Source organism: Trichosurus vulpecula, chromosome 1 (genome assembly GCF_011100635.1).
Source record: "Trichosurus vulpecula isolate mTriVul1 chromosome 1, mTriVul1.pri, whole genome shotgun sequence".
Lineage (NCBI taxonomy): Eukaryota > Metazoa > Chordata > Mammalia > Diprotodontia > Phalangeridae > Trichosurus > Trichosurus vulpecula.
Window position 1 is genome coordinate 246,631,643 of NC_050573.1, and position 26,425 is coordinate 246,658,067.

The 26,425-nt window shown below is 34.4% G+C and overlaps 1 protein-coding gene across 4 annotated transcripts in view; it reads right to left on the reverse strand.

Annotated features, from left to right (window-relative positions):
- Positions 1 to 26,425, reverse strand: part of SS18 (SS18 subunit of BAF chromatin remodeling complex) — an 89,508-nt gene that overhangs the window by 9,511 nt on the left and 53,572 nt on the right. For 2 of the 4 annotated variants that reach the window (XM_036757272.1, XM_036757287.1), the window contains 4 exons: positions 9,837 to 10,004; positions 9,074 to 9,178; positions 6,339 to 6,431; positions 5,467 to 5,589 (listed from right to left, as the gene is read on the reverse strand). In XM_036757272.1, coding sequence (XP_036613167.1) covers positions 5,467 to 5,589; positions 6,339 to 6,431; positions 9,074 to 9,178; positions 9,837 to 10,004 — 489 coding nt within the window. The remainder of the gene's footprint in view (positions 1 to 5,466; positions 5,590 to 6,338; positions 6,432 to 9,073; positions 9,179 to 9,836; positions 10,005 to 26,425) is intronic. The other 2 variants (XM_036757279.1, XM_036757297.1) reach the window with 2 other exon arrangements.

The window sequence follows — 26,425 nt, forward strand, 5'->3', positions numbered from 1 at the left end:
ATACAGTGATAAAGAAGGTGGCACAGTATAGTGAAAAGAACACTAGATCTGGGCTCAGAGGCTTGGGTCAGAACCCTGGGTGCTGCTCATTTTCCACATGATCTGTGACAAGTTACCTAGATGCTCCTGCCTCAACTGTAAAATAAGGAGGTTGGAATTGATGACTACAAGAGCACAAATATAGCCCACATCTGACTCACTTAGGCCCAAACAACACTGAACACACCTGTGTTGATAAACTAGTTATGGCAGTTTGGCATTTTGTCTTACTTCTTAAGTTATGGCATAAAAAGAGGGCTGCATATCCATTTTTAAATAAAGTTTACCAATTTTGAAGCCATGATGATGACGTTGATGGCAGAATCTAACATTTATATAACACTATGTGCCAGGCACTGTACGAAGCACTTTAAAATTATTATCTCTTTTGATCCTGACAATAACCCTGGGAAGTAGGCACTGTTACTATCCCCATTTTATAGATGAGGAAACTGAGGTAAACAGAGGTGAAATGACTTGTACAGGATTACCGCAAAGCTTTCTTTTGGTATTATTAACCTCTGAAGGGAATGCTCTGCCAAGTAATGTAATTCAATGAATGAAATTTCAAAAGCTAAATTCTATCTCAGCAAACATATACAGTTTTTAAAATTGTTGGTTCTTCTAGTTTATTTTTTACAGGACTTCAACATATTCCCCTAGTTTTGTGTAACACAAAAGAGATTAACTTCAAAATAGTAATATTGCTCAAACAATTTCAATGACCTGAATAAAATATTCTGCTTCAGTGCAACTAGTTTCTAACATCCCAAACTTTTTTAATTGCCTTAACAAAATGGATAGCAGAAATAGATGGCTATAAAGTAATCAAGAACTACAATGATGGTTGGACATTGTAGGAGGTAGTAGTTTATCAAGAGTAATAAGCAAGAAGCAGAAAATGGAAGAGGAAACACCACTACCAGTTTACAAAGCTGGAAATCTCCCTGAACATGTAAAACAGTGGAATTTACAGTAATATGATTTGAGGCATAACTGCAAAAACTATTAACCAAAAGAGCCAAATGACTACTTCATACTCGGTAAAATATTTTGCAACATAACATTCTAACAAAAAAATAAATAAATGAAAGGTCTCAAAGAGCAGCCAGCTGTATGTATTAGGGCCAGATGTGCCTTCAGAGCATTGTTGGGTATCACTATTTTAAATGCCTTATTTGACCATGAAAAAGAATAATTTGGCATGAAAGAGATTTTGAGGGATTGATGTACTTTTTTCTGCCCAAGACAAAATGTACTTTTCCAAACAGAAATGTTAGCTCTACAAAAACTGCCACCTACCATAAAGAATTCTTTAGAAATCTTAATCTGAAAAGCTTTGGCACTTCAATGTTTTCTACAACAGACTAACATGAGAAAGCCAGTCATTCAAAACCCACCTTTAGAAAACAGATCTCAAAGGGAAATATCAGCAGGCAATAATAAATCAGCATCTTAGGATTAAAATGGGAAGAAAATAATTTTCTCAAGTAATCCTAACCTTAAATAAATTTCATCGGCCTAATCATTAAAACTCTAATTTTTTCCATTAGAAAAATACTTGGCTGTTAAGGCCTGGGGGAAAGACAAAATAGGAACTCTCCCTCAGGTTTTCCTGGTGTTTACACGGCAGCTACTTAATATAAATAATATTTAATTCTATTTTACCTTATCATCCTTCAAGATCATTAATTATTTTTATTACAAATCAATGCATCTGCTTCTTTTTTAAAATGTTACAAGGCTTTCAATTAATGAAGTTTTACATATTATTGTACTATTTTCATTTGATAGCATTGAAGCTAAAAATTTTGTGTGTGTGTGTGCATGCGTATGTGTGTGCACGTGTGTGTGCGTGTATAAAAGTTTAACCTATCTATGCCCTGGCTTTGTCATCTGTAAAATGGGGATGATAATAGCACCTACCTCACAGGATTGTTCTTAGGATGAAAGGAGGCAACATATGTAAAACACTTTGCAAACCTACAAGCCATACATAAATTCTATCATTAAATCTAGAAAACAAAACTAAATAGTAATGAAAAATTAAGTTTCCTCAGAAATATTCAAGTGGAGGAAATAGTAATGAGCTAAAGAGCATGCCCTCCTTTGAAGGAAGTTCAAGAGTAAGCCCCATAGGGGCAAAACATGATACAACATGAAAAAATTTTTAAGGTTTTAGCAAGAAATGGAGAGGGAATATTTTTTAATTGTCCCTAACAACTCTCTACAACTTTAAGGTGCAGTTCTACATTGGTAGAGGTAGTTTCCTCACTAAATGTTCCCTACACCATGAAAACAGAGGATCCAGACAAAAAAAAATTTAAGATAAATTTCTTTAATGTTTTTAAAATAAATAAAGCTGATAATGACGTGTGGAGGCAAAGTACCATGTCAGAGTGAGGTAAGCCGCGCTATCTCTAGGATCCTAACTTTAAAACACTCAGGGTTGCTACAGTACTACTCTGAAAATACCCTGAGGCTGGTAAAATTCATGCCACTCCCTACAGTACTCAACGATTCACATTATACATATGTGAGAGTTCAGGATGAGAGAATTTGAAATAGATGTCTGATATATCATGATCAAGAGGGAGAAGATGTACCTACACTTTGCTACAAATTCTGTAACAGATGCCCTGGTACTTTTTTTCTCCCTCCTTAGGACAACAAATTGGTACGATAGGTTACCAAAAAGTATCTATGGATTCCTTCCTTAAAAGACTGAAAGAAGAAGCATATCAAACATCTGAAGGCTTGCCCTTTAAAACAGAGATTATTTTTCCCCTGTAGTTCCAAGGCAGAATTGGCACTGATTCAATTCGGCAAATATTTATTAAATACCTACTACGTTCAAAGTGCTATGCTAAGCACTGGGAACGCAGACAAAAACGAAAACAGTTTCTGCCCTCAAGGAGCTTATGTTATTCTACCAACATGTATATGTTACAAAAAGCAGAACCGGTTAAATATAAGAACACATCTAACATCTAGTAGAGCTAATAGAATAAGGCTGCTGTATGATATGGCGACCTGTCACAGGAAATGTTTAACTAGAGACTAGATGACCAACTTGTCAGATATTATAGAGGGGAGATTGGGACATTTATGAAGCACCTACTATGTGTGCCATTCACTGTGCTAAGTACTGGGATTAGAAAAGAAGGCAAAAGACAGTCCCTGCCCTTAAGGAGCTCACAATCAAATGGTGAAGAAAACATGCAAATTCAAACACACACACACACACACACACACACACACACACACACACACACACACAAAATAGGAAATGTTTAACAAAGGGAAGGTGTTGGAATCAAGAAGAGTTGAGAAAGGCTTCCTGTAGAAAGTAAGATTTTAGTTGGGACTTAAAGGAAGCAAAGGAGGTCAGAGTGGAAAAGGGAAAGCACTGCAGGCCTGGGAGGGAGAGCATGCCAGTCCTGGGGGACAACCAGAGTAAGGGACAAGCCCAGGTAAGAGTAAGAAGAGCCAGAAAGAATTCTGAGAACCAAGAGATAAAGGGACTTTTTTGTTTTTGTGTTCTTAGTGCCTAGAACAGTACCTGGCACACAACAGGTTCTTTATAAATGCCTTATCGGGGCAGGTAGGTGGCACAGTGAGTAGAGCACCAGTCTTGGAGTCAGGAGGACCTGATTTCAAATCTGGTCTCAGACATTTGACACACTTACTAGCTGTGTAACCTTGGGCAAGTCACTTAACCCCAACTGCCCTGCATTCCCCCCTCCAAAAAAAAATAAATTTAAAAAAATTAAATGCTTGATGAATTGAATCAAAGCCAAAGGAGGAGTGAGCTTAGGGAAAATAAGGGGGTTGGGGAAGTGGAAGGAATCCAATTGTCCTGTACTGGCTTGGCCACTGAATTTGATAAGTGGGTCACAAGAACAGGGAGAGAGAAGCAAGATTTCAAGTGGCTAAGGAAAGATTATGTGGTGATAAAGCAGAGTTATCAGATGTCTGGCACTAAACAGGAAGGAAAGAAATAGGAAGCTGGCTGAAAAGGGTCAAGAAAAGGTTTTTTAAGGCTTGGGGAGGGAAGAAATAAATTGTTGGAATAAGGTCCTAGAAGAGATACTAAGGAATATGATAAGAGACAAAAGTAGAGGGTTTTATCTCAGTCCTGTGAAAAAGTAGGACTGCCTCCTCCTCAGACTGGAGGAAAGGAAAGAGCAAGTGGTAGTGCCAAAAATTTTAAGTACTGGAAGATTTTAGAAAGTTTTCTCCTCCTGGACAGCATTAATATTCTCAGCAAAGGAATTACTCTGGTTATTTTGGTATTTTGAGGGATCTTATTCCTTCCTTTCAGTAACTAGCCATCTCTTAAGTTTAGAGCTCTTCCTCTCCCACTCATCTCCCTGCTGCCAGAATTTTGGACTCAGCCTCTGGGACACTTTATCTTGCCTGAAATCAGGCCTTCATACCACTTCCCAGGCACCTCCATGCTATGGTGCCACAAACATTCTAATCCATATCCTTTTCCAGCCACCTTTTATGGATGGTCTTCCTCTATTAGGAAGTCTACAAGTGGAATGTTGTATATATTTTTAGATATCTTCAATGTATTGCAGATATCTTCAATGTATTGCTCAGTTTTGCTAATTATGTTTTTTTTCCTTCATTTGTCTTTTTTAAAAATATATTATTTGTCATATGACATGGCTCTCTGGGAAAATGGAAGAGAAAAATGCAGGGGGAAATTCAAATGAGGCAAAATCAAAAGATATCCACAAAAATGCATTTTTTTTAAAAAAATTAAGGTATTCTGGGTAGCTAGGTGGCGAAGTGAGTAAGCACTGGCCCTGGAGTCAGGAGGACCCAAGTTCAAATCCAGCCTCAGACACCTGACACATGTACTAGCTGTGTGACCTTGGGCAAGTCACTTAACCCCAACTGCCCTGCCAAAAAAAAACAAAAAAAATTAAGGTATTCCATTAAAAAAAATCATGCAAATTCTTAGAAAACAAGGACTATCTTGCTTGTATTTGTATCCCTCGTGCTTTAAACAGTAGCTAATCTTAATAAATGTAAATTTCAAAACCCTAATCTTAATAAATGTTCTACTTTCTATCTATATAAGGGCAGTATTTAATAGCTTACTCAAATAAATATTTTTATCAAAGGGTAATTCATGGCAAAAAAGAAATATTAACTATCTACTTTATTTCACACTATTAAGTATATGACAGGACCTTGCAAGTTAAGAGGCTGATAGTTTCCTCCGAGTTTTTTCTTCTATTTCCTAATAAAGCTAAATTCTAATAAATTTATCAGAATTTTACATTTCCAGGCTGAAAAATGGGGAAAGATATCTACTTATTCTTCAATAATTTACTCTCTACTCCCTGTCTGACCCCCCTCACACAAACACACACACACACACACAAAATTCACAAAAAGCTATGTACATACCATAACCCTGCTGCTGTCCTGGGTAAGGCTGCTGACCTGGATACTGCTGCTGTTGTGGTGGATAACCCTGTTGTGGAGGTGGTCCTTGATATGCATCTTGCTGCTGACCATACTGTGAATTCCCTGCAGGATGATTGGAAGAGGGAAAAAAAGAGCCATTGAGAGGTTTGCTTAATTAATTTATTTTTCCTTCTAAGATGCACAGCCAACAACACAAGAACAAAAATGAAATGCAATCTTGATTTTTAAAAGTTAACAAAACAAAGAAAACTCAAACCAAACAGAAGGATTCGGCCAAACAAACTGCAGTTAAAGCCAATTTTGCAAGGTTGAACTGCAGCATTTTCAGCGTCTCTGCCATACGAGCATTACATTTACTGGAACATCACAGTCATAAGATCATGACTATGCTAAATAAAATAAAAAAGACAAAATTAAAGACAGCTACAAGAGCACACACTAGCTACACAAGATCAGCAAGCTGTTTCCTAAAGGCACTATATTTATATATGAAATCATGTATGTATATATGTATATATATATAATATATATATGTAAACACACACAGGAAAAAAAAAACAACTGAACTGATGGATTTGTGTTTAAATAGAAATTTTCCATTGAGTAAAAAAAAATTTCTAAAGATCTTTTAGTCATTTTACTGTTGTTAGAGAATGGCAAATTATGGTTATACATTTTAGGTGTTTGCAAGAAAATTATTTTGATTGCTGCGGGGACTCCATAACTGTCAAGATAGCCAGTAACTAGTACTCTACAAGAGTTTTTGTTTGGATATAGGTTGCCTTGTGCAAGAAATTTCATTCCTGGGGGAGGAGATATATGTGCATATGTGTGTGAAGGTATATAGATACCTCCTTCGTAGTAATGTTGTGAGGAATCCTCATAAGGCCTATCGTAGCCTTGTTCAGGATACGACGGTTGCTGATAACCGTAATCATTATGACCTACATCAATTCGACAAGAGACAGGAAGAAACGTTAATGGCCAATGAGTGAAAACCCTAAAAATATTTAAACTATCAGATAAAATGAAAAAAATTTAACTGGAAATACATAAAAAAAAATTTTTTCAATTGCATTAGCCAAATATTTACCAATATGACTGAATTTCATATTGAGTCAACGTGCAGATTTTTTTTAAAAGTAAAAAGCAGTAGTTTTAGAAACACCATAGAAAGGGACAGTCTTAACCCTCTGATAATCCTCATTGGGAGAAAAAAACTTTATCTTCCATTAAAAAAAGAGAATGAAAGCATTTAGGCCTTTCACATGTAAATAACCTGAATTAAATTAGAATGAACAAAGGAAACGATTATCATATTTTGTCAAACACCTGTTCTGCTGATCTCCAATTCCACAGCATATGCTAAAGACAATACAAAATATAACAGAGCTTCATAACGTTTTTTTTTTCCCCTGAAAGAAACTGAGACAAAATTTTTACATTGTATTTTCCCATTTAGAGCATTAGGAACTGAAAATATATTCCTTTTCTAAAATCTTTCAATTATTTTTCACATACAACCTTTAGAAAATTATTATAGTTTTTACAGAGATTCAAAGTTACCTCTACCTTAATAACTCAAAGCATACCCAACCTGTATGTTGCTTTAAGACAATTTACTTCTCCTGTAAGACTACAGGAAACTAGCACCAAAAAATATTCCTGAATTCACAACTGTGCTTAACAAGGAATGCACATTTAACACAACCTCTCAGGTAGCTAAAATAAATGCTAAAATTTGGAAGAATAACTAAATAAGGGCAGGGAGTTTTAAGTATTATATTTACTGTAATGCTCTGTGTTCTAAAGTTCTGAAAAGCTACCTTAGAAATACCTATGCTGTTATTTGCACAAATATTCAGAAACAACAGAACATGCCCAATATTGCTTAACATAATTATTGAACTTAAAAGAATAAATGGTCTGTGTAAATGTCAGACACATATATAAAAGTGCATCTATGCAAATATACACTTTTAACCAACAATCCTTAATGAAAAACACGAAAATAAGTTATTTCCAGTAATTTTTAAGGTTTGACATTTGTATGATTAACCTTTGTCTTTTCTAAGCAGACAAGTCAAATATAGAGCAATACAATTCTCAAATTTAAGAAGGTATGCTATGAAAGAGAACCGGACTTTATTAATATACTACTGAAATAATAAATTAGGTCTATGCAAAAGCTTTTTGTAGTGCTAAACTCAATCATTTCATTTATTTAAAAATAATTTAAAAGTATATGATTAAAACTATTATTTTGGCTTAACTATAATCAAGTAGTCAGCCTAACACTTATAATTTAATAAAGTAGACTTTATATTTCTTGAAAGACTTATAACACACTACATAAAAACTTTCCCATTAAATTTTAAGGCTGTATTTATATCCACACATGAAAATAAAAAGATGAGTCAATTAGCTAATTGAAGTAAAAAACATAACATAACAGAAAAATGGGATTTTTCTGACATGAATTATCCAATCATCAAATTAACCATTATTGCTATAAGGATAATTATTAACAATAACAATAATGAATATTTACTAAATGTCTAGCATAAGATATTCTATAATTTATTTGATAACTTTTCCAACTGTGTACTTCACTCTATGCAGTTAGTGCCAAACTATAACAATACTGATTACTGGTGTACCTCACTTAATGCGATAGGCTATGTTCCCGATAAATTTTTATACACTGAGACAAATGTTCCCATTTACTTCCCATTACAATTTCAGCAATGCTTTACTTTCAATTCTTAGAAGCTCCCAAATATTTTAGTTTAAGTTTCTTTCCTTCTAAATCTAAGTCAGGTATAATTCAATATTCAATAATTAAATATAATAAAAAGGAGCTTACTATTCAAAGGTACCCTCTAATAAATCCTATTATAAAGTAAAAATCTTTTTGATGTGAATAATTACTTCTGAACTTATCTATCTTAAACATTTGGATTGTGATATTCACTGGGTTTTCTTAAAGCAAGGAACACCTGTATTAACAATTGTCTCACAACATTTCTGATTCCCAATTTCTTTCTTCTACAAAATACAAGAGTAACTGTGCCATGAATTTCTATGAATCAGTACATTAAAACCGCAGTATTTGTCAGATAGCAACTACAATATCTTATAATGCAACAGTTTCTGATCAGTAGGCAAAATTTACTAAAATGATACAACCTGTAAATAACTTATTCAAAAACTGTATTCTCTATGTGTACATACAATGGAATAAAACAAATCCATATAACAAAACTGCTTTAGCTGAAATTAACAATTGAGAATGTAATAAAGGATCCCTTTTTATCTGTTGAGATTCTAATGATAAAACATGAAGCTCAATGGCACAAATGTGGAAGTACATATTACACAAAACCTAATTTAAGTTAGTTGTAATAAATTATCCTTGGTGTGTTAAATTATTATAAACATTTCTGACTTATTTTATTTTAAAAAGCTATCTGTTACTGAAACAGATTGCTAACTTTTTCACCCCATTAAAATGGTTTTTAATAGCTGTCTACATTAATATTGGGCAGTTATAGAAAATGGGAAAGTTAACATTAGGAGAGATTACCATCAGGGTAATATTGCTGGTTCATGCCTTCTGGAGGACCTTGTCCACCATGACTGTATTGGTCCCCATAATAGTCTTCCTGGCCTGAGTACTGCTGTGGTGGGCCTGAAAAACCACAACCAGTCAAGATGTAAATAATTTGTTCTCTCTGTTATCAAAGGCTTTCTTTCTAATCTGATCTTGAGATATATTTCTCAAATATAGATTCCCCAACCCATCCTTTGGCATTTCAGACATTTCAACTGTTCTATTATTTCACAGATATACACAAACACATATAACACACTTCATAGATTTTCTACTTGGCTCCTTACACACTAAAGTTAATCCAAAGAACAAATGTACAGCATCAACAGTACAGAATCTTGTGGCAAGAAAAAGAAAAGGTAAAAGACAATGAAAAAAATAATTACAAAAAGGTGGAACATAAAATTGCTTTATTTTCTTCTGGTGTTTGAGGAATTTTGCAATAAAATAGATTTTTAGAATTCTTTAGTGCATGTTAATATGTTCATGATGAAAACTTCGTATGATGCTACTTTTTTCTTTAAACAAGAACAAATAAACAAAAAAACAAAAACCACAAAGTTCAAGTTCATTTAATGACTCTTTCATTACACTTTAGAGAAGAAAAAAGTGCCGAACACAAAAAGCCCAACTTTGCCTTGTTATGTTTTAAGTTGAAAAGTTAATTAGAAATGAAAACAATTTAAACCTTTACAGTTATCACTATTTAGAATAATCAAGAAAATATCTATATTACCTTGCTGAGGTGGCCTGTAAGGAGGAATCTGTCTTTGACCCATCATATGATTCCCTTGGTTAACTTGACCCATCATTCCCATTGGGGGCTGCTGTCCTTGATAATGCTGACCACCTCCCTGTGGCATGTTATACTGCTGTGAAGGAGGCTGCTGGTGCATCATTGGACCTGAGAAATATATACACCAATTACACACAAGATTTTAATCTTATAAAATAGAAATACAAGTAAACCATTTTTGTCATAAAAATCTCAAAATTTGGCAATTGCTCCCAATTACAATCTTAGCTCCAATTTTCCTCCTTTGTATCACTTAATTTAAACCTCACAAAATCTTAAGTAAAAATTTTATGCATTACTAATAATTCAGCTATACTCAAAAGAAAGATGTGAGCACCATGGAACCCTAAAAAAAATTATAAGGAACTCAATAATGTTAAACTGTAGACACTTCTATGTGGGAAGATGATAAATGTATATTGTAAGAACTTTATCATTATTAGGGCAGTTAGAAGGATTCTACATATATAGAGGATGTGGGAGTGGGTTGATTAAATTGGGATATTTAAAAAAAAAAAAAGGCTAGGCCAGAAAGAGAAACGCCCAAGGAGAAGAGGAAAGAATGGGTAATATTATCTCATGTAAAATGAGTATGCAAGGAAGAGCTTTTATGGTGGAGGGGAAATGGAGATGGGGGAGGCAACACTTGAACCTCACTCACCTCTAAATTGGATCAAAGAGGGAAAATATAGATAGAGACAAAGGGAGATAGATACTCAATTGGTAAATAGAAATCCATCTGACCCAACAGGGAAGTAGGTGAGAAAAGAAATAAGAAGAGAGGGGGAGAGGGAGGAGGAGGAGGGGACAGAGAAAAGGGAGGACAGATAAAATAAGGCCGTGGTTATAAGCAAAACAGATTTGAGAGGAGGAACAGGATAAAAAGAGAGAAAGAAGCATAAACAGAAGAAAAGAAGAATAGAGGGAAAAGCACAGTTAGTAATCATAAATGTGGATGTGAATGGAATGAATTCACCCATAACATGAAAGCAGATAGCAGAATGGATTAGAAACTAGAATCCAACAATATGCTGTTTACAAGAAAAACAGCTGAAACAGGGACAAACAGTTAAAATAAGGGGCTAGAGCTTCAGCTTAAGTGAAAAAGACAAGGATAGCAACCATAATCTCATGCGAAAGCAAAAACAGATCTAACTAAAAGGGATAAATAGGGAAATTACATCTTGCTTTAAGGAACCATAAGATAATGAAGTAATATCAATACTAAACATATATATACGAAATGGTATAGCATCCAAATTCTTAAAGGAAATATTAAATGAGTTAGAGGAGGAAATAGTAAAACTATACTAGTGAGGGAAATCAATTTTCCCCTTTCAGAGCTAGATAAATCTAATCATAAATAAGAAAAAAAAATCAAGAAAATGAACAGACTCTTTGAAAAGTTAAAGATGATAAACCTCTGGAGAAAACTGAATGAGAATAGAAAGGAGTATACTTTCTTCTCAACTGTACATAACACCTTCACAATAACTAACCATGTATTAGGTAGGGCATAAAAACCTTACAACCAAATGCAGGAAAGCAGAAATAGTTAATGCATCCTTTAAAGGCCATAATGCAATTAAAATTATATTTAACAATTGAGCCATGAAGCATAGATTTAAAGTTAATTGAAAACAAAATTTCTAATCCTAAAGAATGTGCAAGTCAAACAACAAATCATAGAAACAATCAATAATTTCATTAAAGAAAATGACAAAAATGAGGCAACATTCCAAAATTTGTGGGATGCAGCCAAAGCAGTACATAGGGGAAAATTTATATTTCTTAATGCATACATCAATAAAAGAGAAAAAGAGCAGATCAATGAATTGAGTATCCAACTAAAAAAAAAAATCTCAAAAAAAGATAAATTAAAAATCTCCAATTAAAAACCAAAATGGAAGTCCTGAAAAGGGAGAGATCAATAAAACTGAAAGAAAACCACAGCACTGATGATAAATAAAACTAGGAGTTGATTTTATGGAAAAAAAAAACAATAAAGATAAGCCACTTTGATTTGAAAAAAAGAAAACCAAATTATCAGTAACAAAAATGAAGTCAATAAACTACCAATAAAGAAGAAATTAAAACAATTATTAGGAATTATTATGCCTAATTATATCAGTAAAACTGAAAATCTAAGTGAAATGGATATTGATAAAAATATGAATTGCCCAGATTAACATAAGAATACTTAAATAACTCTATCCTAGAAGAAATTGAACAAGCAAGGAAAATACCCAGGACCAGACAGATTCACAAATGAATTCTACCAAACATTTAGGGAACAATAAATCCCAATACTATACAAACTATTTGAAAAAAAAATAAGTAGAGAAATAGTCTTAACCAAATTTCCTTTATGACAAATAATGGTTTTGACACCTAAGCCAGGACAGCCAAAACAGAGGAAGAAATTAGATCAATTTCCTTAATGAATAATGGGAAAAATTTTTTAAAAAATACTAGCAAGGAGATTACAGCACTATATCACACATCACAAAGATCATACAATATTATCAAGTGAGATTTGTACCAGGAATACAGGGCTAGTTCAATACTAGGGAAACTATCAGAATAATTGACTATATAAATAACAAAAACAACAAAAATCATCTGATTGTATCAATAGGTACAGAAAAAGGTTTTAACAAAATACAACACTCATTCCTATTAAAAGCACAAGAAAGCAGTGAAGCCTTTCCTAAAATAAGAAGTATCTATCTAAAACCAAGAGCAAGCGTTATCTCTAATGGTGATATAAACTTGAAGCCTTCCCAATAAGATCACAAGAAAAACAAAGATACCCATAATCACTGTTATTATTCAATACTGTACTAGAATTGCTAGCTACAGCAATAAGAAATTGGAGAAATAAAAATAGGCAATGAAGAAACAAAACTATCACTTTTTGTAGATGAGATGATGGTATACTTGAAGAACCCTAGAGCATTAACTGAAAAACTGGTTAAAACAATTAACAACTTCAGCAAATTACGGGATATAAAATAAATCCATATAAACCATCAGCATTTCTATATATTATCAACAAAACACAGCACCAAAAGATAAATTCCATTTAAAATAACTGCAGACAACATAAAATATTTGGGAGTCCATCTGCCAAGACAAACTTGGATTATATGAATCATCTGATTATATGAACACCATTACAAAATACTTTTCACATAGATAAAGATCTAGATAACTGGAAAAATATTCATTAATTCATGGGTAGGCCAAGCTAATAGAATAAAAATGAAAATTCTAGCTATAAAAATGAAAATTCTATCTAAGTTAATTTACTTATTCAGGGCCATATCAAACTATCAAAGAATTATTTTATAAGGCTAGAAAAGAATAGTAAGAAAATTCACCTAGAAGAACAAAAGGTCAAGAATATCAAGGGAATCAATGGGGAAAAAAAGGTTAAGGAAGGTGGCCTAGCAGTTCCAGATTTCAAACTGTATCACACAGCAATAATCACCGAAACAATCTGATACTGGCTAAGAAAGCATAGTGTTTCATAAACCCAAAGATCCAAGCTTTGGGGGTTAGAACTCAACATCTGACAAAAATTGCTGGAAAACTGGAAAGCAGTTCAGCAGAAAACAGGAACAGACCAACGTGTCACAACGCATACCAAGATAAAGCCAAAACAAATAAATGATTTAGACATTAAGAGTCATTTTATAAGTAAATTAGAGACCACAGAGAAATGTACCTGTCAGAAAAGCTTATGACCAAACAAGAGAGGGTTACAGGAAATAAAATAGGTAATTTTGATTACATAAAATTTAAAAGCTTTTGCACAAACAATAGTAATGCAACAAAATTAGAAGGAAAACAGGACACTGGGGAAAAAACTTTAACAGCAAGTTGCCCTGATAAAAGACTTCATTTCTCAAATGTAATAGGGAACTGAGCCGAATGTATAAAAAAGCCATTCCCCAGTTGAAAAATGGTCAAAGGATATGAAAAGGCAGTCCTTGGAAGAAGAAATCAAAGCCATCAAGAGTCACATGAAAAAATGCTCTAAATCACTACCAATTAGAGAAATGCAAATTAAAACAATTCTGAGATACCATCTGACAACTATCAGACTGGCTAACAAGACAATATGACATAGAAGGAAAATGACAAATGCTGGAGGGGATGTGGAAAAATGGGGACACTAATTCACTGCTAGCTTAGTTGTGAATTAGTCCAACCATCCTGGAGAACAATTTGGTATTACACCCAGAGGGCTCCTAAAACTGTGCATACCCTTTAAGGGCATACCCTCAAATACTACTACTAGGTCTATATCCCAAAGACATCAAAATAAAAGGCGGGACCTATTTGTACAAAATTATTTGTAGCAGCTCTTTTTGTGTTGGCAAAGAATTGGAAATTGAGGGGATGCTCATCAATTGAGGAATGGCTGAACAAGCTATGATATGATTGTGATGGAATACTATGGGGCCAGAAGAAATGACAAGCAGAATGGTTTCAGAAAAACCTGGTAAGACTTAAATGAACTCTTGCAAAGTGAAGTGAACAGAACCAGAAAAACACTGTACACAATAACAGCAATGTTGCAAGGATGATCAACTGTGAAAGACTTAGCTACTCTGATCAAGACAATGATCCAAGACAATTCCAAAGGACCTATGATGAAAAATGTTATCCACCTCCAGAGAGAGAACTGATGAACTCTGAACACTGAGTGAAGCATACTTTTTCTGCTTTATTTTTATTGTTTTATTTTGTTTGTGTTCTCTTTCGCAACATGGCTAATAATGAAATGTTTTGCATGATTTCACATGTATAATCGATATCAAATTGTTCCTTTCTCCTCCACATGCTCTTCTTTTTCTACTTGCCTCTCCCTTTTCTCTTAAAAAAATCTATTAGCATATTTTTATAATATTCTAACTACTCAGATCAGCAAGCAACAGTCATAGAAATAAACCTTTGCATTCACTTAAGGAATGAAAAAATTATAGAAATTTCTTATGAGACAAAAAGGATCCTGATGTCCAAAAAAGGAAAGATAAAGCAAAGAAAGAGAACTATAGGTCAATATCATTAATGAATATTGATATGAAATTTTAAGAGAAGATAGCAATATATCCAAAATCAATTCATAATAACCAACTTATACCAAAAATTAGCATAAGTTATCTTATAAATTTTGTAGGTACTGGATCTGTGACCTAACTGCTATAGTGAATTTACAACTCGGAAAGTTGTTTTACAAATGTAAACATAATTATTCTGCAATTTATATAATCTTAGAAAGCTGTATGGGCCTCTGAAAAGTTAAAAGTGATTCGCTCATGATCACATGGCCAGTATGCGTCAAAGGCAAAACTTAACTCAAGTCTCCCTGACTCTCAAGTCCATTCTTTAGCAAATATGTCATGATGTCTCTCGCTACAAATTATATATTAATCAGATAACAGAACCCATATGATTTTATCAAAAAAATGAAAAAGTCTTCAACAAGATACACTACTCATTTATGTTAATAAAACAGAAGAAGATAGGCAAGGGGCTATTATTCTTTAATGATGATGTCAAAAGTAGATCTCGGGGCAGCTAGGTGGCACAGTGAGTAGAGCACTGGCCCTGGAGTCAGGAAGACCTGAGATCAAATCCGGCTTCAGACACTTGACACACTTACTAGCTGTGTGACCTTGGGCAAGTCACTTAACCCCAATTGCCCTGCCTTCCCCTCTACAAAAAAAAATAAAAATTTTTTTTAAAAAGTAGATCTCTAAAACCAAGAGCCAGCATTAGCTGTTGTGTAGAAACACTGTTACAAGTAAAACAAGAATGCATCTTCTCCCAAATATTATTTGACACACTAGAAATGTTAGCTACAGCAAGAAAACCAGAAAGAAATTAAGTAAACATAAGCAAAAAGGATGTAAAATAATGCTTTTTTTGCAAAGAATATTATGGTCTATACCTATAAGCCCTATAAAAATCAGCAAAGAAACCAAAAAAATTTTTAATTGCTTCAATAAAGTAACAGAATAAAAATTAAATCCACAGAAATCATTAGCATTTCCATAAACTACTAAGAAAAACCACAAAGAAACAACAGAAAAAGGAATTCCACTCAAAATAACTACAATTACCCACAATTGTGGGGCTCATGTTTCAAATGGCTTTTTACATGTTATCTTACAAGATTTTCAGGGGATTAAGAGGTTCCTTTCCAGAAGCAGAAGCAAAATTGTTATACTCCTCAATGGATTCATATGAAAAATGGCAATAACATCTCGTAAGATAATTCAGTCTGAGATGCTGGGTAAAGACAAAACCAGGCTTATGAAGAACAGAAAGTTTTTTAGTTGCACATATGTGCCATACCAAGTTAAAACAAAATTTTTTAGCGCCACCTAATGAGCAAATATTATCTTCCCATTTTGAAAGCTGTTTGACCAAGTGAAGACAAGAAGAAATGTATTAATGAAGAGACTAATTCCATCATTTGGTTTCTATGTATTGCGTTGTTTCATTAATAAATGCATAATTTTTTAAACTATAAAAACCGTAACATATCAGAGCTAATCTGTCAAGACACAGACAGACACAGGCAGCCAGATGGATATACACACACACCCGGGATTTAAATACAATAAAACATTTTACAAAAATTAAGCAACACAAAATTTATTTGAAATTAACACACACACACGTGCGTATGATTGTATATGTGTATGTATGTACACACACATACGGATATAATTTTCTTTGTTCATGTTTGGGCCATGCTAAAATAACAAAAAATGATAGGATTATGCTATCTAAATTTAGGATAGGGCTCTCCCTAATTTATATATTGTTTTTAGCCAAATTACACACCAATCAAATTAAAAAGGGGTTACTTTATTTAACTAGACAAAATAATAACAAAATTCACTTGGAGTAAAGGGCAAAACTTTTAAGGGAAATAATGAAGAAAAAAAGGAATGAAGGGAGCACAGGAGTATCAAATTTCAAATTATATTATAAAGCAGTAATTAAAAAATTTAACAGTCCTGGTTAAATAATAGAAAAAAATAAATCCATAAATAAGGGACAGTGAGTAAACCTAGGATTTCATAAATATTTATGTGAGGAATCTGCCATTACCAATGCAGGCAAGACATCTTTTCTGTAATTTATAGTCTTAGAGAGTTGCCCAGAACACTGAGAGATTCAGTGACTTGCCCATGGTCACAAAGTGACCATGTGTCAGAGACAAGACTTGCACACAGATCTTCCTGGCTTCCAGATCAGTTATCTATCCAAATTTGTCAAGCTGTCTCTCTGGAAAAGAGCAAACTAGATAAGCAAGAATTTCCTTTTCAACACAAGTACTGAAAACATTGCAAAGGAGTTTGGTGGAATATAGATTTAGATCAGTATATTATACCACCTAATACATTTAGTTTCAAATGATTTAAAAATAAGTGCTCACATTTTTTTAAAGTGAAGAAAAAAAGATTGATCTTTTGTAAGAATGATTGACAGGAGAATTCATGACAGGCTTCCTCTTCTAAATGAATATATAAGCTATTCATCCATCACTGCCCAACCTATGTGATTCTTGTCCACATCCTCCAACCAAGTTCTACACAGAGAATCCCACTCAACATGCTGGAAAACTGGTTTCTGTTGTTTTGGTTTTTTTTAATTTCACTAGCATCAGGAAGATACCAATGAAGCCCTGTCACCCTCTCTCCATTACTACATAAGCACCACATCTACTCTTTGCAGCACACATTTTCCTAAGGACTCCTTTTCTTCTCTCAACTTCTTCATTGGTTTTAAATTATAGCCAGATCATATCAACCATGGGACTCTCCCATTATCTTCTGTGTATGGTTTATTTCCATTCAGAAATAAAAACAAACTCAGCATTCCAAGTTTTGCAGGTATACAACAACACTGGTAGAATGTTACTAAAGATATGGACCTTTGTTTTGGGAGAAACCTGGAGTAGTCTAGCACACCATCATCCTCCTATTCAATTCTAGGTTCAACTTACTGTCTATACTATCTGACCCAGACATACATTCTGAAGACAAGTGCTATAGATCCAGATTATGGAATGAATTTGAATGGATAACAGATACTTTTTATCCACTTGGTCTTTTTTTATATGGAGGGTCAGGTCAGTCTCTTCTAGGAAGCTCTGCAATATTTCAGGACATGATTAACTAACACTGTTTCATTCACAAACAGGAGCATCTAAAGAACCTCATCATACATAGAGGGAATTTCCTTGACTTCAACTCTTCAATGGATTTCCTTCAACAAAGTGACGCACACCTATGGTGAGCACATATTTTCCTGTTTTATGCCTCACCTGATGTATATGATTAAAGGACCACTGAATAGGATTATTTCCGCTATTACATTTTTCAATGAATCTTAAATTATTTTGACATACAAAATTGGAAACATCTTGTTGGTAGAGAGCTCTACCTAATCAAATGCTTTTAACAAAGTACAATGGGATTTCGTATTCTCTACATCTTTCAGTCAACTGAGGAATAGTAAACATGTCCATTATAAGCAGCTAAGTGGTACAGTGGATAATGCAATGATCCAGAGTCAGGAAGACCTAGTTTAAAATCCAGCCTCAGATACTTACTAGCTGTGTAATATCTCAGGCAAATCATTTAACTTCTGTCTTCCTCAGATTCCTAAGCTGTAAAATGAGGATAATAATAGCACCTATTTTTCCCAGGGTTGTTCTGATGATAAAATGAGATATTTGTAGACTGCTTTGCAAACTTTAAAGTACTATATAAATGGTACTATTGGAGAATCTCTTGCAAAAGAAAGACTATTTCATTTCCTACTGATACCCTTCCATCCATAATTTCTACATAAATGAACACCATAAAAAGAAATATAAACTATCAACTATATGAAAAAAATCATTATTAAGAGAAATGTAAATTAAAACAACTGTAGCATATATCATCTCTCATCCATCAAAAAAGGCACGTGCACACACAAAAAGGAGGGGAGGAAAAGATAAGACATCTTACACTGGTTTTTATAAGGAAGTGTACTATGGGAAAGAGGTTAATGAATAGTGTTTGTGGTATAAAAAACAAGATATTGTATACATCATAAGTGTAAAAAAAAGTTTCAGAAACAAAAAAACAAAAACTTCAAGATAAGAAGTAAAAATACTAGACACTGATCTTTGGACTTCAATAGGCCACAATATTAAGTAATTATACAATGCAGTTCCTTAAATGGGCAAAAGTATTGCCTTGTGCTGCCTTCCTCAAAATCAGCATAAACAATGTATAAAAAAGTCTCCTTTTAAAAATAGTTAACTACAAAATTAATTTTTAAAACTGCAAAGTGTTCAAAAATAAAATAGAAGCAAAATAAAAATGACACACGACAAATATTAAAAAGGAAGGAAAAATACAATCTAAGCTTTGTTCTAAAGGAGAAAAGTAATTCTAGACTAAGTCCCTTAGTGAAAAAGTCCCTGCCACTTATTCTTTATCTTTTGGGACCGGCAGCTGTTCCAGTCTTGATGAGGTTAATTAACCCCTCTTTTCTTCTGCTCTCCTTCCTTCTGGTTCTCCCCTCAACATCTTTCAGGATAACTGCAGCAAGAATGGAGGACAGCACTCTTAAAGCAAGAAAATTTGATCACTTTCCTTGAAGCCTTATCCATATTTTAAAAAAGAACTAAAATTATGACTGTTCAATTTCGATTATTTTAGACTGTGTGTGCGTGTATACACACACACACACACACACATACATCTACCTCACTACGGTATTTTTTTGTACAGAAATGAAGAAGCATGTTGCAGTATCAATGTATAAGTGCTGTTCCTTGGGACACTATTGGAAAAAAACCTGCAACTCTTAAAGCTACTCATATTAAATAAAAATAAAACGCAAGCATTTTATAGAACAAAATGAAGACTGCAAAGAAAACCTATTATAGCTAATTCCTAAACAAATTCGAACCCTACACAGTTGTAGTATACTCAAAAGCTACTGTTCGTGACCTTCATACAAACATTTTTTAATGTCAAGACACTCAGGGTTCATACAGGAATACGAAAGATGCCCCCACCAAATTAATTATTCAGATATTTAGTATATATTTATGTGAATGAGTATTACAGGGACAAGTACTATACATGCTGGTCATGCCTGACCAATGTGTTCCATATTCATGTTGTTTTATACCTCATTATTCTGTGATATATTCTTCTATAACATTAATGTGAAATATTCTGAAATAATTTTAAAATATTATTGAAATTCATTTTATTTCAATTAGACAGTGTTGGATTACTGAAACAAACTGAGACACTCTTAGGGCGTCCAGCAATTAACAAAAGGATTTTTCTTTAGCCAAGGTAGAGGACATATCCAGTGGATTAACAAGGAAGTGATGTAGACAGCTGAGTCTTTAGTCCCCTAAGCCAACTGAGTCTAGAGAATGGACTCAATACCTTTTAAAGAAAAGCCAACCTAACTTGCACAGAGGGGCAGGAGTTAGGATAGTGCTCCTCCCACAAAAGGTGAATGCACAAATTACCAGGAGATGTAATATGGCATAGTGGCAAGGATGTAGGACTTGGGGCAGAACCAGGAGAACCAGCAATACTCTATGATAATCAACTATGATTGACTTAGCTCTTCTTAGCAATACAATGATCCAAGACAATGCCAAAAGACTCATGACAGATAACGCTATCCACACGCAGAGAAATGACTATGAAGAGTCTGAATGCAGATCGAAGCATACTATTTTCATTATTTTTTTGTGGTTTTTCCTTTTTGTTCTGTTTCTTCTTTCACAACATGACTCATACGGAAATATGTTTAACATGATTACACATGTATAACCTATATCAGATTGCTTGCTGTCTTGGGGAAGGGAAAGGAAGAAAAATTCAAAATCTTATTTAAAAAATGAATATTGAAAACTCTGTGTGTAATTGGAAAAAATAAAATACTATTTACTATTTAAAAAAAAGAATGTTGGGACTTAGAAGAGTAGTACTAAAACACCACTTCAAATATGACCATAATCAAGTTACTTAACACCTTTGAGAGTCAGTTTCCTCTTCATCATAGTTAGCATTTATATAGCTTTTAAGGTTTGCTATGTGCTTTACAAATATTATGTCATTATATCTTCACAATAACCCTGAGAGAAAGGTGTGATTATTATCCTCATTTTATAGATGAGGAAAGTGAGGCAGAGATTAAGTGACTTGTCTAAGGTCACACAACTAGTTAATGTCTGAGGTTGGATTTGAACTCACGTCTTCCTGACTCCAGGTCCAGTGTTTTACACATAGCAACTTTTTTATCAGTAAAATGAGAACAATAACAACTGAAATACCTACCTCACAGGGTTGTTTAACACTGCAAATGAAATGATGAATTTAAAACATTTTGCAAAATTTATACTGCTATACTTTTCAGCAATTTTTCAAGTGAAATTAAAGTGGGAAAGTAAATGAAAGTTATTTTTTAAAAACTAATTATAAGCTTAAGATTTAAGTTTTAATGTATTTGGAAAATTATTAGTGTGATCTTCAAAAACTGTAATACAGATTTAGGATAAATATACCTTTTCAAATATTTTAATGAAAACACTCTACATAAGAATACAAATACTCTACATAAAATCTACATAAGAAGCTCTGTGTTGAGATGGGACAGAAAGCCAGGCAAGGAATAAGAAAACTTCAAGTGCTGCCTTGACACTTATTAGTTCCAAGAACATAAGCAAGTATTTAACTCTTTAGTGGTAAAACTTTCTAAGACTACAACCTACACATAGGAGTTACTGACAAATTGGTGGAAAAAGTTTCCACACCAGGAGCTCTTCATATCCAACAAAACCACAGCTCCAAACCAAAAACAAGAGCAACAACAACAAATCTATGAAGAATCCAACAAGTCTGTTATACCAAAACAGTCCATCAAGTTTGTTATGCTAAAGGACAAATCAGGTCAACAGTGATCTAGAATAATAGAATTTTAAAGCTGAAAGCTGTAGAAATAATCAGATTCAACCTATTCATCCTGGAAAAATTTATTAGGCATTTAATATGTGCCAAGCACTACTCTAAGTCCCCACCATCATACACTCAACAAATGATTAACTGGCCTCTATTTGAAGACATTCAAAAAGGGACAACTTACCACCTTAAGATAGACCATTCCACGTTTGGACAGCTCTAATTCTTAATAGTTTTTCCTTTTATCAACACCCTTCCTTCTACATGACAGCCTTTCAAACACTTGAAGACAGCTAGCATATCCCTCCTGAGTCTTCTCTTCTCCAGGCTAAACTTCCGTAGTTCCTTCAATCTGTCCTCATGATATATACTCTAGGCTCTTCATCATTTTGGTTACCTAGTAAACCAACTCAGCAGATGGGCTAAACCAGGGTTAGGGTAACTGACAGGCCTCAAACCTGTTGGTGACTTAATAGGGTGTTTACCCCAAGCATATGAAGACTTTCCCGAGCAGAACAGGCAGATGAGAACAATTTGTTCCAACAGCCATGAAGGCAGCTAAAACAGGTGCTGTGGTGCATCAAAGCTTGGTCAGGTATCAAGGTCATGCACTGCAACCTGGGCCATCACCAATCATATTGACTTTTGTCCTGCCCCTGGACTTCAATTTCTCAGGAAGAGAGTGAGGCTGATGATTTTGTGAAACTCTGCCTCACTTTAATCCTATTCACCCATGATGTCATTGGTCCTCTTCAAAAATGAAGGCAAACAACACCGTCCCCCGCTTTAAATACTCCCCAGCTTATCAATGTACTTCTTAAACCATTGAATACAATATTCCGGATAAGGCCTGATAAGAATGCAGCACAGTATGAGCATTGTCTACCTATTCCTGGAAGTTATGCTCCTCTTTAAGATCACATTATTTTGGGCTGCTACATCATACTGCTGACTCACACTGAGACTGCAATCCACTAAAACCACCAGATCTTTTTCAGGATGAAGCCTCCTCCATCTTGTTTTTGTGAATTTGATTTACTGTATCCAAATACAAGACTTCACATTTATCTCGACTGAATTTCATCCAATTAGATTCAACCCAATATTATGGCCTTTCAAAATCCTTTTAGATCCTGTTATTGACCATGTTAATTATCCTTTCCAGTTTAATGTGATGAACATACTATCTTTCCTTTATCTAAATGACTGATAAAAATGTTAAAGAGCATAGGGTAAAGCATAAATCCCTGAAAGACATCACAGGAGATCTCCTCCCACACAGACAGAGATTATAGCCAATTAACTAGGTCTGAATCCACCTGGCTGGATTATCGTCAATGCCTATCTCAACCTCTTCTCCATAAGACTAGTATCACAAGACAGCTATATTATAAAAAGGTCTGCTAAAATCTAGTTGAACTATAACCAAATTTTCCTTAAATACTAATTTAATCATCCTGTCAAAAAAGAAAATGAGACGCCATGGTGGCTTTTTAAAACACCATTTCCATGTCTAGATGTTGGCCAACCATCCCTTCAATGATATATTCTACAATTTTCTGAGGAATCGAAGTCAAGCTCATCAACCTTTATCCTGCAGAGTCTGCTCTTTTCTCTTTTTTAAAAAAATTGGGACATTTATCCTTCTCCCATCTTGTGTTACCTCTCTGCATTCCCACAATCCTCCAAACATCACTAACTATGGTTCAGTAATCACAGCTGCCAATTATTTTAGGACCTGAGGATTTCATACCACTGGCCTAGGCGACTTGCACTCATCAAAGGCAGCTAGGTATTCTCTCATTATCTCCCTACTTTTCTTGGGTATCATCCTTCAGTAGGTCATTTTTGTTCTATCATTTCCAATGTAAGGTCTTTCTCCTTTGCAGTGAAACAGAAACAAAATTAGAAATGAAATGAGCAGCTCTGTCTTCTCTCTGTTGTCAGGTATTATTGCACCATCTACCCCAACCAAAGTTCCTATCCCTTATTTGATTCTCTGTGAATGTTATACTATGTTAATTATACCACAAACTCTTCTATAATTTTCTCAGGAACATGTAAAAATAAAACTGAATATAGGATCCTTTTTAAGTCCACATAAACCAAATAAACAAACAAGTATAAAAAGTCACATTTTTAAATTGTCACAATATAATCTCCAACCCTGCCCCTTGTTTTAAGGGTGAAGTTACCAGGAGGTACACTGATACAGAGCACAGAAGCAGACGGAGGAAAGCTTCTGCTGGTTAAAAATTCTAACTCTGCATTACAGGGAATAGATGGAAATCTACCATTAAAGTCAAGGGGGATACAAATGGGAACCCTTTGGAAATGTTTCATTGGGGTCCTTGAATTTAAGCTTACAGTTATTATAATATCTTAGTATACTTTTTAATCCATGGCTTCTTAAATTTTTTCCACTTGTGACCTCTTTTGGCAGCGTAATTGGTGTTAGATGGCCTGAGGGCATGAGCTGTGCAGAATGCCAATGCTTTGTGTCCAGAGCAAAGGCTGCAGTGAAATTGCTTAACGTAACCCAGACAAGTGCTGCCTGAAACACCTTGGATTCATTGTTTGATTTTTAATTAATTTTTGGACGTTGTGCATTCAGAAACCTTTTACTATTTCCAAGTTTTTTGCTACCTCATGGGGTAGTGACCCACAGTTTAATAAGCACTGCAGTTTAATCAATCCCCTTATTGATACTGGTGGTCTTCTGCCCTCCCTCCACCCCTTCTTGGTGCAGACTGCAACACATCTACATCTTTTCAACTTGTGTGGTTCTTACCAATGTTTTTCCATAAATCCTCCACAAAATATAGATATCCAACACAACGACCAGTTTTTTGTTTTGTTTTTTTAATATACATGCACCTTAATGAAATAATAAGTCTTCCCTCTGTTATGCCTTAATCTGACCACATGGATAGTTCAGTTCTTTTTCCAACTATATCTGATCTCAGTGATATTTTTACACCGTTTCTTGAGAATCAGATGTAACTGGCAATGGGGAACAGTCTACTTAGACCCACCCGTGAGTCTTCTCTTTGGATTACCTGCAATTGTGATTTTCCTCAGGTCATGATATTATTCAATGGCTTGGAGCCATACAGTATTACCACGTAACCAATCATGTTAAAAAGATAGACTTTTGAGGTAGGGAGCAGTTTAGGATTATTGAAAGTTCTACACAATTTCCCAAATGCAATCTTACCCAATCTTCTACTCCTATTCAACTCAGGATTAGGTTCATCATCCATTGGCAACATCTATACAAGGGAAATGTATGAGTGGACCATACTAATAGGCTACCCCCCCCCCAAAAAAGGATGTCATAATATGCATTCTTTATTGATTTAACTACAGGGACCTGCTTAGGCTGATTATTTTACTAAAGAGACTCTGTGGTATTACAAGACTAGATTAACTTAACAGCACACAACTGGGTTAAATGTGTTTATTTGGTAGATTTCTGCCAAGATAAAATACCTGAACAGGAGGCTGACGACCTAGCTCTCACATATATACTCCAACAAACCCCTGAAGTTTATAAGAGACCTAATAATAATCAAGAAACAGAATGAGAAACTATACAAAATAATTTTTTCCACATCAAAATGGCACAAAAAGTCAGTGCTAACCTGGGGTAGCATGATTAGAGACACAATACACATAGCCTGTAACTATAATGAGCTCCCTTGTCACAAGATGATCAGAAAGCCACAGGGTAGAGAACTAGGAAGCTCTGAGGATCAGCAATGGACTGTGACCAGAGCAGGGCTGAAGTTCTCAAGCCTAGGCCCAAGGGCTCTGAGGTCCCTGACAGTCAGAGTAACAGAGACAATCCTGAAGATACAGTCCTCTGAACTTCGGAGACCTAGGGGCCTAAACCCAGGCAATAGATGTCAGTACATGAACCCAGGCAATGCAGCAGGACTGACCATCCCACCCTAATGTACAAGGGATACATTTCAATTCAGGAACCAACAGTGAAGTGCTGAGTAAACCAATAAAAACATAAATTGGTATCAAAAGTTATATCTAGAGATTCCCCCAAAAAGAGAGTAAATCCATAAAGCCTGCAAGCAGAACCTCAAAAAAAAATGTACTTTACTCAAGGACTACATGAACACCTAGAAGAAATAAAGCAAAAGAAAAATAATGAAATAAAAGCTATTGAGGAGAATGAATAACATGGAACAGAAAGTAGTAAACCTAACCCAAAAAGTAGACACCTTAGAACAGAACAAACCAAACAAAAATCAATGACTTAATGAAGCAGCAAGAAATATTGGAACAAAATCAAAAGATTTGATATCAAAACCATCTGATCTGAAAAACAGAGCAGGGAGTGAGCATCTAAGAATCATTCTGCTCTTTGAAAAGCATGATTTACAAAAAAAGCCTGGAAACTATAATTTAAGAAATTTTAAAAGAAAACTACCAAGATCTATTCGAACCAATAGGAAAAGCAAAGATAAACAGAATGCCTATTTAATCTTCTGAAAGAAA